This window comes from Nicotiana tomentosiformis, chromosome 12 (genome assembly GCF_000390325.3).
Source record: "Nicotiana tomentosiformis chromosome 12, ASM39032v3, whole genome shotgun sequence".
In the NCBI taxonomy this organism is placed as follows: Eukaryota; Viridiplantae; Streptophyta; class Magnoliopsida; order Solanales; family Solanaceae; genus Nicotiana; species Nicotiana tomentosiformis.
This window is the reverse complement of record NC_090823.1, coordinates 100,919,425-100,933,925: the sequence shown is the minus strand read 5'-3', so window position 1 is coordinate 100,933,925 and position 14,501 is coordinate 100,919,425. Positions and strand designations below refer to the sequence as shown.

The following is a 14,501-nucleotide window of genomic DNA, read 5'->3' as shown; positions in this document are numbered from 1 at the left end:
TCATGTTTTACCTATGTCCGCTTTTATTTCTTGATTAAATTTATGAAAATTATCTTGAAATAAGTCACGCGTACGTGTACTCATTTTTGTTTGGTGTCAAGAATCATGTCACGCATACGTGTACACAATCAATAATACATTTATTATTATTCGAAGTTGATTGGTCAAGTCATGTGAACGCGCACTTGTATTATTTTTCTAACTAATTTGAAATTATTGTAAGACCAAGAGTTTATGGATAGGAAATTATTTGGAAGTCGGAAAATATATTAGTTATTTAAAGTATCGAAAAGTCATCCACACTTAGAAATATTTATAACTTATTACTCTATCTTTGAAATTAGGAGACATTTATCCATTATGGAAGAATGAGCTAATTATTGGTGTAGTGACAAAATTATTGGGCCTGACAGATTTATACTCAATCTAACCCATGTCTAGTTATTTCTTTCCTATTAAATGTGGTAACTCATTTCTGGTTCACTTACTTCAACTCCAACGCATGGCCCATTAATATGGCAAAATCTTCATTCTTAATTCTAAATAGCAAATCTCATTAAGATAAAATCCTATTCAAATAATCTGTTGACAAATCGCTTGAAACATGTAAAAAGAAACTACAACATGATAATGTGTATAAATAAAACAACACAAAAAATTATCACATGAACCTCTATAAGAACATCACACAAAACAATAAAATAATTAACAAAGGGAGGATAAGCAATGAACCTTTAAGCAAAAAATTTCCTTCAGAACTTGATTAATGCAAAAACAATTCTAAATCGAGCAAATACACCAAACCAAGGGCAAATCGGCAGATGAGCAGAAAATCTAGCGACGAACCTTCTAAAATTCGAGCACGGACCGAAACTCGACTATACCTCGTGAGGCTGCTGGTTTTTGGCGTGAGAGAGGTGACTATCAATGAAGCTTCACAAGGTGTTTTTAGACTTGAATTTGAGCCATTTTTGGGTCTTAAACAGGGTGATGAATTGCTTGAAGTTTCGAAAGAAATAATGAAACGAGTAGAAATTCACTTAGCGCAAAAGAAGATTTTTTTTACCTCTCAATTCTCTCCTCTATTTTTTCTTCCTTCTCCTCTTTTCTCCTCACATTTTTCTTCTATTTATAGGGAAAAAATATTCGGAATTTTTTCAGATTTAGTTTCTTATATTTTTATTTTTTATTATTTTATTATTTTTTAATTAAAACGAATTCCCACTTCTCATTTTTCTTCTTTTTAAAAAAAAATAATTCTCCACTTTCCTTTACTTTTATTTCTTAATTTCCCACTTTTTACTTCTTCTTTTTTTCACTTATTTTACTTTTCTTTTTTTTAATTTCCACTTATCTTACTTTCTTTTTTTTTAATTTCTACTTTCTTTTACTTTTTTTAAAAACAAAATTCATCTACCTTTACTTTTATTTTTTAATTCCAACTTCTTTTACTTTTCATTTTTAAAATTTTCACATTCTTTTACTTTTATTTTTAAAATTTTCCACTTTCTTTTACTTTTTTAAAAAAATAATTTCCACCAACTTTTACTTTTACTTTTTTTATTCCATTCTTTTAATTTTTCTATTATTTTATTCCCATCCAAAAATTAAAAAAAATATTTAATCTTTTCAGCTTTTTTTAAATTTATTTTATTTAAAAATAAAGATAAAAATAAAAATAATACTAATAGTAATAATTTGACCTTTTAAATTATTTTTAATTCTTACCCTATATAAAAAAATGTAACAAAGCAAAAAAAAATATATTAAATTTTTAAAAATATTTACATAGTAGAAGGTGGTAAAAATTCAAATATAGTCAAAAATTAGGTGTTCACACATGAGGAGGGTATGAGATGGCTTACGTGTATTGAGACGATGTGGTCTCGTGATTTGGGTCACTCGAGATGACTTATATTTGAGGTCCGTTAAGTGTTTGAATAGAGCTATTATTTCGAAGGCAAGTCAAGAGTAAATTGGAAAAAGTTAAGTTAGTTAGTAATGGTTTGAATCTAGTTAGTAATGGTTTGAATTAGCAGGGTTGTGGAAATGATTAGTTCCTTCGGTGTGGTAAGGCTATACAAGTGATTCGTGGTTGTACGTGCTGGTTTGGCAGCCGTCCTGATTCGATTGATTTATAGGTATTTGATTCCGATGGCTTGGTTATGTGTGAGTGGATCTCGGAAGAGTTATAGCGGTTTAGACCACGACTTGAGGTTTGCATTTTCTGCGATTATGGAAATTCGGTTGTGTGTTGCAATTATTATTCCGAAATGAGTTGAGTGAAAAGGGCTCTAGCCGATGAAGTTTTTATTCTATTGGTGGTTCAGGGGTTATGATAAAATTCTTGTACTCTCGCATAGTTGCATGATAGGTGCAGTGAGCAGTATGGAAATTAGAAGTTGAGGATCAAGAATGCAATTCGGTTTTGATAAGAATGTCACGAGCTCGGAGGAGCATGGGAGGATTTCAAATGTTCAGAGTATGTTGGCACTATTTTCGGGCAGTTTGAGGATGGTCTGTTTTGTGGAAGAAGTGTTGGGTATTGAAAGGAGAATGCTCGACTAGGCTATAGAAATAGCATGGTCAATGGACACTGATGTTCAGATTTTACTACCTGGTGCGAAAAGTTGTGGGAGTATATTCCACGGGAAGGTCATATAAGTGCGACGTGTTAGTACTTTGATTGTTAGATATTGAGATCAGCTATGGAGATTCTGCTGTTGTCGCTAATGGGAGAGTTTGTGCCTACGATGCGCTTTATTCCTTTGGGTGTAGACTGTGGGAGTTTATTTCGAATTGGATGGCTGCTCGTGTGTGTCATGGATATGGTCATTATGGATCTCTAAAAGGTTATTGGCCCAATATGAGGTGATCAGAATTGGCTTGAGGTCTGTTAGTAGATCTAAGATGAATGTATTCTCTACATCAGGTTGGATGTGTTCATTCAACATAGCATTGCTTATGGAGGGGTCTTTGGGTATTGGATGTTATTATTGTCATCGGCTATTCTATGTAATACTCTATTATGCTATGTGGGTTGTGAGACGGCTTGATTATTCATGCATGTGTTGTGATCCTGTGTAGCTTGTGATATTATAGGAGCAAGATGGCTCTCGAGATGTAGGCCGTTTATTGCACCTTAGTCGTGCTTGACATTTTGTAGCGAATGGCAATATCTATCTCCCCGGGGTTGTGTTTATGCACTTGGCATGCTTGTGGTCGACATTCGGGCATTTCGTGGGTATGATCATTTTGGCTCGGTAGGTATTTCCTTATTGATTGTATGTGTGTGGATCAAGCGGCGAGCCGCCACGAGTATGATGTTTGGATCGGGCTGCATGTCGCAACGGTATCAAGTGTGGATCAGGTTGCACGCTGCAATAGTGAGATGTTGAGTATGGTTCCTTATACCTATTTTGTGTTCCTTGTTTCTCATCTATGAGATAGGTTCATAGCATCTGTTTGACCATTTTATTCATTACGCAGGGTGGATAGCTCTTTACCCGAGATCATTTTTCCTTAGTTGGTCATATTCTAGTTATGGCTTATTGACGCATTGATGTCGTCATATGAGGTTGTGGGGGGTTTGTTGGTCGAGCAGCTTGTACTGGGTGAGACGAGGTTTATATAACGTATATTAGGAGGAAAATATGGGTAATCAGTTCAGAATGAGGAAATGGTTCTTGTCAATCGAAGAGACTCCAGAAATTATTGATTTGGCAGGTGGTTATGAGCTTCTATGTGTCGCTTTCATCATTGCAGTATTGTTAGGGTTAGATCAGGGCTTATACACGTTATGAGGTATACTACGGGCATCGAGTTAGTGAATTTACAACTGTTGTGCTTGGAGGGGGTTACTATGGGCAAATGAGTTATGCGGTGCATTGTGTGATATCAGCATTGATGCATGATCATATTTTAGTTCAGTGTGTAGAGATTGATATGATGTTCGTATGTTAGAATTAGGTCTCGTAGAGAATTTTGGATGTTGGGATTTAGTTCTACGGCTTGTGGACTTAGGTAGCAGGAAGGATCTCCAGTCTGACTCAAGCTAATGTGCTCACATGGGTTGTGGTGAAACGGGTAGGTGTGTGAGGTGTTAATCGGACCTGGAACGGTTCTAGGCACGTTCGAGAACGAACATATGTTTAAGTAGGGGAGAATGTAACAACCCAACCGGTCTTTTTGAGCTCTAGCGCGTCGTTCAACAGCTTAAGGCCTTGAGTAGCTTCGCTTCGTATTTTATCACTTGTACGTGTGGTCGGAATTGAATTTCGGGAAGTTCAAAGTCGATTCGGAAGGAAAATTCTCAATTCGAAAGCTTTAAGTTGCAAGAGATGACCAAGGTTTGATTTTTGAGTAAATGACCTCGGAATCGAGATTTGAAGGTTCCAATAGGTTCTTATGATGATTTTAGACTTGGACGTATGTTCAGGTTGAGTATCAGGTGGTGCGGGAGCATTTCGACGCTTATTGTGAAAAGTTGGCATTTGAAGGTTTTAGAATTTCCTAAGTTTGAGTAGAATTGGATTTTAATGTTATTTATGTCCGTTTGGGATTTCGAGCATTGGAATAGGTTCGTATTCTTATTTATGAGTTTTGCGTAAAATTTGGCATCATTCCGAGTTGTCTAAATATGTTTCGACGCGTTCCGAGTTGGATGAAATGAGTTCAAAGCTTAGAAGTTGATTAGTGAGGTTTTGAGGTGCGATTCTTGATTTCGGTGTTGTTTTATGTGTTTTGAGCCTTCTAGTAAGTCCACGATATATTTATGGACTTGTTGGTGCAATTGGATGGGGCCCCGGGTGGCTCGGGTATGTTTCGGACCACCCGGAGCATGTTTGAACTTAGGTTGATATTGCTGGTGTACCGGTGTGCTAGTGTGCTTCACGATCGCGAAGGTAGTCCCCTGATCGCGAAGAAGTCTGATGAAGGGCCCTTTTTTGTCTCTTTGCGAACGCGAGGAGGCTCACGCGAATGCGGAGACTGACCTGGTCCTACTTCGTGAATGCGGAGGCTTGATCACGAACGCGAAGTAGGCTGGGAGGGGGATGACTATAACGCAGACAGCCTTCACAAACGCGAGGTGTGGAATGGAACGCGAAGGGCAGGGTCAACTAAATTTTATAGAAATGGTGGGATTTGGAAGAAAACTTAGAATTTGGTATTTTTGGATTTTGAATATGAAATTTGGCATGGAATAAGGAATACTTTATATATTTGAGTTCGTGATTTTATGGGTAATGTTTATCTTCAAAACTTTTTAGAATCCGGACACGTGGGCCCGAGGGTTGACTTTGTTGACTTTTCAAGCGGAGTTGGAAATTTTTATAAATTGATTAATTATAAGTATTGGAGTGTGTTTTTATTAGTTTTCACGTTATTTGACTAGTTCGGATCGATGGGTGTCAATTTGAGGTGTTAGAGAGGTGTTGGAGCTGGTTATGGAACTTCGGAGCGAGGTAAGTCTCATATCTAACCTTGTGAGGAGGAATTTACCCCGTAGGTATTGTATTTGTTATGTGTGACATGTTGTGGGAGCTACGTACGTATAATGTCACGAGTATCTATTCGTATGCTAGAATTCCTGATTAGGTCCGGGTAGACTTAGATTCACGCCATGCTTTATTTGCAACAATTGAGTTATCATTTCAATAATTGCTTTAATTTACATTCAACCTGAGACTAGACTCACGTAGAATATCGGACTTGTCATTTTAGGTACTTTACGAGCTACTTGATTAGCCGTGGAAAATTGTGCTTCCCTTATGAATTTCTTTTGCGTTACGCATATTCATCGAAAAGTTTTCTTAAATTTCATAACTCGCACGTATATTCATGCATGGGGTCAGGGACTCATTAAAGCTTCTTATTCTAATGAGATCGGGTCGTTCGCTTCGGCAGGATTATTGTAGCACATTCTTATAGGATCGGGTTGTTCACTTCAGCAGGATTATTGTAACACACTCTTATAGGATCGGGCCATTTGTCACAGCATGATTATTGTTGCACACTTTTATGGGATTGGGTCATTCGCCTCGGCAGGATATTGTAACACACTCTTATGGGATCGGGTCGTTCGCCTTGGCAGTTCTATGAAATACTCCTATGGGATCGGGCCGCTCGACTCGGCAAAATCGTGTGTATTATTTGACAAGAAGTCGGTCTAATCTGTGAACTTTTCTGACTTGAGATGTGATGATTTATCCGGTGGTGGCCATTATATACTCTATTTGATGAAATAACCGATATTTGAGGACTTGTGTTTACTGTTCAGTTGAGGATCGTATCGTGAACGTATATTTGTTTTCACTATTTAATTATCATGCTTCATTTGTCTATATTTTACTGTACTTGATTTATTGGACCACCAGTAAGTGTCGATGTCGACCCCTCGTCACTACTTCTCCGGGGTTAGGCTAGATACTTACTGGATATGCATTGATTTACGTACCCATGCTATACTTCTATATTTATTGTGCAGTTAGATATTTCTGGTGGTTTTTTGGGCGCAACGGCGCAATTATTGCGGGGACTTTACGATGAGCGACATCCCATGTTACGATCCGCAACACACGGGTCCTTCATATTCATTTATGTTATCTTGTCTATTTTACATTTCAAATAGACGTTGTATTGATATTGTATTTCTTAGTAGTTGCTCATGCACTTCTGACATCAGGTTTTGGGATATTCTAGTTGTTGTTTATGGGTTTGCATAATATTGTCATCTTTTATTTTTATATCTTACTAACCATGTATGTACCTATCATTTTTAATGCATAAATTCTTTTGCTTAATAAAACTTCACTACTAGAAATCCGGTAAAAACCGACCAAAAAAACCGACCAATGTTGGTCGGTAATGGCCAAAAACCGACCAAAATGCGACTATTTACGTGTGGACGGTATTTTTGTGGTCGGAAAGGAATACCGACCAAAGTTGGTCGGAATTACCGACCAACTTTGGTCGATCAATTAAATTCAAAAAAAAAATATTGCAAAAAAAAACCGACCAAAGTTGATCGGTTTTTTCCGACCAAAGTTGGTCGGTATTTTAATTATGTAATAAAAAGATTCACCATCTGGGAATCGAACCGGGGGTTGTACTGTGGCAGGATACTATTCTACCACTAGACCATTGGTACATTTTGTTTTAAGACTGTCTTTTATTTGATTTATACTCTTTAATTGTATTTTCGCACGAAAATAACTGACAAAAGTTGGTCGGTTTTATTAAAAAGTAAAATTACTGACCAAAGTTGGTCAGTTTTTTTAAATGACCCGCCGAATTAACCGACCAATTTTGGTCGATTTTTTTAATATTAATTTTTATTTATTTTAATTGAAAAAACCGACCAAAGTTGGTCGGTTTCTTAAAACATAAATTTTGCGGGACTCAAAAATAGTTTCCCGTATTTTTGCACCAAAGAAAACCGACCAAAGTTGGTCGGTTTCGTAAAAAAAAAAACTAATATTTTGAAAAACCAACCAACTTTGGTCTGTTTTTTGGTCGATCGACCTTGGTCGGTTTTTGCCGAATTTCTAGTAGTGCTTATGATTTCAAATAATAAAATGAATAATTATTTAGATGGTTCACCGTTGGCTTGCCTAACGGCAACGTTGGGCGCCATCACGGCCTATAATGGATTTTGGGTCGTGACACCGAATGAATATACCTAAGAACGGTTTTATTTGCTGGCTAGCTGCACATAAGCGACTGTTAACAAAAAAAAGACTAAAACATATGGGGATCAGCCAGGACTACCTATGTGTGTTCTGTGGCAATGAGGAGAAGACAATTGATCACTTATTCTTTAGATGTCAACTGTCGAAAGCATGCTTGGACGAAATCCTACGATGGTTGTACATGGGTATAATTAATACCGAGCTTCAGGGGATAGGAAGAAGGATGACAAGGCAAGTTAAAGGAAAAATATGCAAGGCTTTTGTGCTAGCTGCACTACTATATTTGGAAAGCAAGGAATGCAGCACTGTGGCACCAACAGGTTCCAAGACCTGGACCTATTTGTAACCAGATAAAGCAAGAATGCAAATATAGAGCATATGAAGCAATGGGAAGGAAGCAATTATGTAGAGATAGACACTAGATTGGGCACTCTATAGATAAAAATTGTACAGGAGAAAGCTGTATATAGTAGAGTAGGGAGTAGGAAATAAAAATAGAGAATTATCTTTTTGTGAGGTCTTTTGATGTATTTGAGACTCCAACTTGTAAGTTCTTGTTCAGTGATAAATAAAATTTTCTGTTTCACCCAAAAAAAAAAAAAAGAATTACAACTTATAGTTAGTACTTTTCGTATAATTTTTGAATATTTAAATTTAAATTTTAAAATATTGAATTGATCTAATCCAATTTAGCTTTAAAGACAATCAAACTGGCTCTCGAGAGCCGAAAAGTATCACATAAATAAAGATGGAAGGAATACTATTTAATCATTCTTTTCTTTATTATATTGCTCAATAAAATCAAAGCAATCCCCTTTAAATTTGTCAAAAAGTCTCTTAAATTCTTTCTGCGTCACTTAAAGAATTCACAAAAATTGTGAGCTTAAATTCGTTCAAGTGTTCAACACATGGCTTACACAAAGGAATCCAAAAATAAAGAACAAAAGCTGAAATAGAGGTTTCTTCTTTCCTTCCTTGTAGTACGTGTTTATACCAAGCAAATGAATAAACATTATGTATGTATTATATGTTCCTATAATATAAATTTTTATCAATTAAATCATTGGTTAAGTGATATATTCTTTTACTATATAATTTGTGTTCTTTAAGGATAATTTATATCATTTTCTGAAAACACCAGGAATATTTTCAATCCAATACAAAATAATTGATCTTTTATTTGTCATTATGTATAGATTACTATATTTGTTACTCCCTCCCTCCCATTTATGTGGCAGTGTTCGAATTTTGAGAGTCAAGCGAGTTTTTCTTTAAAATAACATAATTTTTTCATATGTCTTTTAAATATTTTAAACAGTTAATTATTGTAACTTATACACCACTTTTTACGTAATTTTTAAATAAGTAAATTTTATTTCAAAAAATTGAAAAACTCTATGTCGAAATTCATGATCAAAATTAAAAAGTTTGATTCTCAAAAAACAAAAGGAATAGTACTTCATATTATTAATTATTGTGATTTACCGAGAACTTAGGAAATCGGTTATATGGCCCATTAAAATTGTTTTTTTAAGTTATATGGCCATTTTCACAAGAAATCGGTAAATGCAACACTGACATTTTTATAGGGTGTTCTTCTATTTAAAGTGTACGGGTAATAGGAGATCATTATCTCCTGGAGTATTTGGTTTGTGCATATGGAAATCAAGTGATATGAGATCATTTTGTTGATAAGACATTAATTCCTAATTATTTGTTTCAAAAAATATGATATATTTTTATATTACATATTTATATCACAAGTTTTAAATGTCTTATAATTATACAAATGTTATGACATGTTTAAAATTATAAGTTTCAAAAATTAACTATGCTATTTTTGAAACTTATGTCCTGAAACTTTATAATATTTTGTGACAAGTAAATTTTCAATAAGACATTAATTGTTTGTTTTAAATTTAGGTGGTTCCTTATTTGATTTTGGTTGTTTCTATGGGAACCTAATTAATGTGCTATTATTGGTTTATATGATTTCTTAATTGATTTGTTGTTTTGTGAACCTAAATAATGTTGCTGTTGTACGTCATTTTTGCATTTTGTTTCTTTTTGGGGCCCTCGTGATAAAGACCTCGTGGCTTCGTCAACATATACTGCTATCAATCAGGAATTAATATAATAATCCACTTTCACTAACAAACAAAGAGAAAATATATGGGAAGATTTTCTTAAAAGATCTCCAAATTATAAGCCTAAATGGTTGTGAACAGTTATTAGTGATCCTAAATCATGTTGTTGATTACAGCCTAAATGCTCCATTTTAGTCATCAAATTAGCAAACAGTGTGTCTGAATGGCAACAAATTTTGATACCCGCTAGATTGGCATATTTCCCCTGCTAATTAACCTAATTTTCAAACAACGATATCTTAACAACTATAGTATCAACTAATTAATCAATGTTATTTAGTATACTTCGCTTTTATGTATTTCCCATTTGGGTGGAAGTTTCCTAGGGGGACAAAATTTGGTTGGTGACTTTAGCGGCTGCCAATTAGAAGATAACGAGAGTCCGTACAAAGAAGGATCCTTCCTGTCCTTTTTCCTCAGAAATTAAATCTCAAATCTCACGTACTAATCCATCTTCTACATATAACTCAAATTTCCTTTTCTGTGCTTAACTATATATATATAAATGGGTTACAAAGTGTTTGTGGCACCACCAAAGATGTTCTTTTGCTCGTTAAAGATCATGTCCATGACCTCAAATCGACGTTCAGAAGTTGGAGAAAGAAATGTTAAAGCACTTGCATTCCTTAAAGGGAATGAAAAATAATAATAATAATAATAATAATAATAATAATAATAATAATAATAATAATAATAATAATAATAATAATAATAACCTCATGGTGGTTGTGAATATTTTGAAACAAGTAAGAGTGGCTACAATTTCTATTTTGGAGTCTTTGATGTCACTTATGTTGATGAGAGTAAACAGCTTAAGTTCCTGGGAAAAATGCGACGCAATGACCCTGCAGTGTGCCAATAAAAGACTGGAAATCGCCATTGAAGATCTTGAAGGAGAGCTGGAATATTGTATTATCCGGCAATTGATCAGAACAAGAGTTTCACTTCTAAATATACTCACCTACTAGGAAACGAGAAATATTAAAAGATGACTTCTAAGCATATTGTTTTTAGTTTAACAGACATTAGTTGTGCACTACACTTTACTGATACTTTTGGGATATGTCATGCACATTTAGAATCAGAATAGTGTATTTGTAGGATCGTCATCGTCCTTGCATAGGGAATATTATGCACAAATTGATGCGGCTAAGTGCTAACCAAATCTTTTTTCTGCTGGGTTTGAGAAACTTAATAGCGAAAATTACCCAAACTGTCACTCTATAAATTTTCCCAAACAAAAATAGCCCAAAACAAAATAACTACTAAAAAGGCCCAAATATCATTTTGGACCCAAATGTCAGTTCTTTTGTATCCATTATTTTTGTAATACAGACACCGTTTTCTTCTCTAAGTTCTCTCTCTCTCTCTCTCTCTCTCATATATATATATATATATATATATATATATATATATATATATATATATATATATATATGCGTTTTTTGCTAAATTGAACCAAAATTGCTAAAATTGACGACAAAACAAGATACATTTGCGGTTATTTTTGTCTGATTCTAGGTAATTTGGAGTAGAAAATCTCTTGTTTCGTATATTTTTTCGGATTGCATGTGTTTTTGGAGAAGCGATGCTTTTTTTAGGCTTTTGTGACTGAATTGTTTAGTTAGAGTTCATCGTAGGTATCTGTTATAGATGATTTTGTTAGTTTTGGTTGAGTTTTGTATTAATTTCTTCACAAAATTTTGTAACCGTTTGTCCGTATAATTTTAAAAAAAATATTTCTCATTGAACCTTGTTTCAATTGTGAAATAAAGCAATATGACAAGACAAACTCATTTGATGAGTTCATCACCCTATTCAAAACCGGTTTCAATTGAGAAATCGAGCAACATGAGAAGAGAAACTAAGTCGGTGAGTTTATCTCCTTATTCAACCCCGGTTTTAGTTGAGAAATCGATTGATGAACGAAATATGGGAAGACAAAACCGTTCTGACAGTGTTAAAGTGTTAAAATCTCGAAAGGATGTTGGACAATCTGAGAAAAAGAAGAGCAAAAGAGTTAGAGTGGATGATGTTGAAGGTAAGAGAAAACGTGTCATGGAGGACGAAGTGAATTTGGGTGTCAAACCAAAAAAAAGAAAAGTAAGGTCCAGAAGGCAGAAAAAAGTTAAAATTTCTAACAAAGTTTGTAAGGTACATACAAATTCAGTTATATTTTTTTCTAGTGTTGAATTTTCTTTTAAAATTGGATTTAGTTTGTATTTGTTTGTTTTTAATTCGTGTTATTTAATTTGTAGCCTTGGAAGCTTTATATTCCAGTTGGTGAGTCTTTTCTTGTTACTCATTGGACATCATACACTAATATAGACACCGTATCAATTTTACAGTCAAAGTTGACTGATGTCCAGCTTCAGATGTTTAGAGAAAGTTGTTTTGGCTATTTTCTTGATTTACCTCGAGTTGCTATCCAGGCACAACTGATTCGTTCTTTAATATTTAGGGAGTTGGTTCAAGATAAGTGTGATCAATTTTATGTGAAATTGAATGAGGAATGTATTTTACGTTTTGGTCTTCGGGAATTTGGTGTTGTAAGTGGTTTAAACTGTTGTGGCAATAAGCATATTGAGGGTAACTTCAGTGGACCCAATAAGTTGGTGGATACTTATTTTTCTGGTTTTGAAGCGGTGTCAAAGAAGTCGCTTATTGATTGCTTTGAGAAGAAGAAATGGCAGTCTGATGAAGACGCAGTTAAGATTGCAATTATTTATTTCATAAACATATTTCTAATGTCCACTCAGGCTCAGAAGATATTTATAAGTAAACGTGGTTTCCATCTTATCGAGAGTGGTGAGTATGTATCCTTTCCCTAGGGTAAGATTGTGTTTCAAGCTTTAATGACGTCGATGAGGGACAGGTTGAGGGGAAAGTCCGAGTTTTATAGGACCTCTTGCACTACAGGTATGGTTCTATAAATGTTGCACTGTAATTGATAAAAAGTTTGATGTTCACGTTGGAGATCATACACCACCCATATTAAATTGGAAAATGACAGACAGGCCAACACGTGAGGACTTCCCTACTGGTTTCTTCAACAGCACATGGAATAAGGTACCAGCTTTATGTATTGATGGGTTATACATATATGATACACTATAATTCATTATGATACATCAAATATACAGTTTTTATACATCTTTGATACATCTAGGACTGAACCACTTTTTGTTACATTTCCAGTTTAAAAATATCTCTCCTACAATTGAAGATCTAAGGAGATTTACTTTGCATGTTGAAGTTAACGATGAGTATCAGAAATATTTGACATCACGTAACAGGGAAAAACTACCTATTGATAATAGCGATAATTTTGTCACGCCACTCCCGAAACAGATTAAGGAGCTTGTCCCACAAAAAAAGGTGCCGGTGTCCAACCTGTTGATTATGACCGTGAGTTGCAGAAGTTGAAAATTTTGTTAAAAATGTATATCCAAAGTCTATTAGTTTTCTTATTTGTTTCCTTTTGTAGCTCCATAAGCAGTTAAAGTCCTTCATGGAATATGTTGCTGATAAATTCAAGGAAGTCTTTGAGTTGATAAATTCCAAGGTATGTGTTTCTTTTTCATTATGCATTTCCTTTTATTTTTTTAGTTAACTTACTGAATCTTTTTTTAAAAAATAGCTTGGTGCAAGTGAAGATAAATATGGTGCATATCCAGAGGAAGGCACCAGTGGTCGTCAAGACAATAATGATTTTGTGAGCAATATGGAGTTTGGTGGCAATGAAGATGTTGACATGGATGGTTGTAATGTGTGTTTAGTTATGCATTCTACACTTTTCCTTTCTCTTTTCTTTGTTGTTTTTGATAATTTAATTCATTTTTTAAAAAAATAGGTCGGTGGAAGTGAAGGCAAAGATGTTCCATATTCTCAAGAAGATACCAGTGCACATTATCGTAACAACATTGTGCTCGATGCAGCAGATCAGTTAGGTGTCAATATCATGGAAGAACCTTCTGGTGTGAAAGTTAACATGTTTGTTGTTAAAGTAACTTTTACACAAGATGTAGCGCATACTGACGCTATTAGTGAGACTACAGATGAGGCGGCAGGGGAGATGAAGGCAGAATCTGAGAAAGAAAAGGTTCCTGAATCTCAGACTGGCACTGTTTATGTGACTGCAAGTGTTGAAGAAGCGGCATGGGAGATGAAGGAACAATCTGAGAAAGAGGTTCCTGAATCTTAGATTATTCTTTACCAGCCTGAATTACTTCCTGAAGTTTCGCTGTAAATGGAAAAAAGAAAGAGATGTCATGCAAAAGTCGTGCAGTCTCTGTTCATTACTGTATTTGATTCAGGATCCAGTATTGGTGTTGTTGCAGCGAAAGAAAAAAAGCAAATTTATGCTGTTAAGTATCCTTTCAAAGCAAAATCGGAATTGGCGTTAACAACTCTTTGTTGAATGTATTTGTTGTGTGGGTAAAATAAGAAAAGTCCAGAAAGAAGTATGTTTCCAACTTCTGAGTTTTGTTCAGTTTTATCTATTAATATATTGTCATTTATAGCATTATTTTATATCAAATCATTGTATCTCTTTTGTGTATATCTGTTATCAGGAACGAAATTTACCCGAACCATGTTAGTGAACTCAATCCTGCTTATGATCTTGATGTATATCATGTTGAAGACAAAAAATAGTTTTACA

General features: G+C 34.7%; 2 protein-coding genes across 2 annotated transcripts; both read left to right on the top strand.

Moving 5' to 3' along the window:
• The first annotated feature begins 12,111 nt into the window (after positions 1-12,111).
• On the top strand, positions 12,112-13,557 carry LOC138891391 (uncharacterized). The gene is made up of 4 exons (XM_070191041.1): positions 12,112-12,907; positions 13,037-13,246; positions 13,326-13,409; positions 13,516-13,557. The coding sequence occupies exons 1-4, from the start codon at positions 12,845-12,847 to the stop codon at positions 13,555-13,557; spliced, it is 399 nt and encodes a 132-aa protein (XP_070047142.1). The 5' UTR covers positions 12,112-12,844.
• Positions 13,493-14,291, top strand: LOC117275655 (uncharacterized). The gene is made up of 2 exons (XM_033654963.2): positions 13,493-13,607; positions 13,692-14,291. The coding sequence occupies exons 1-2, from the start codon at positions 13,563-13,565 to the stop codon at positions 14,040-14,042; spliced, it is 396 nt and encodes a 131-aa protein (XP_033510854.2). The 5' UTR covers positions 13,493-13,562; the 3' UTR covers positions 14,043-14,291.
• Positions 14,292-14,501: the final 210 nt, after the last annotated feature.

Bases quoted from the DNA above. Each gene is read 5' to 3' on its own strand.
- LOC138891391 (XM_070191041.1), top strand. From the start codon at position 12,845: ATGACAGACAGGCCAACACGTGAGGACTTCCCTACTGGTTTCTTCAAC. The intron at 12,908-13,036 runs GTACCAGCTTTA...TTACATTTCCAG, and splicing joins TCAACAGCACATGGAATAAG to TTTAAAAATATCTCTCCTAC. The intron at 13,247-13,325 runs GTGAGTTGCAGA...TTCCTTTTGTAG, and splicing joins CCAACCTGTTGATTATGACC to CTCCATAAGCAGTTAAAGTC.
- LOC117275655 (XM_033654963.2), top strand. From the start codon at position 13,563: ATGGAGTTTGGTGGCAATGAAGATGTTGACATGGATGGTTGTAAT. The intron at 13,608-13,691 runs GTGTGTTTAGTT...TTAAAAAAATAG, and splicing joins TTGACATGGATGGTTGTAAT to GTCGGTGGAAGTGAAGGCAA.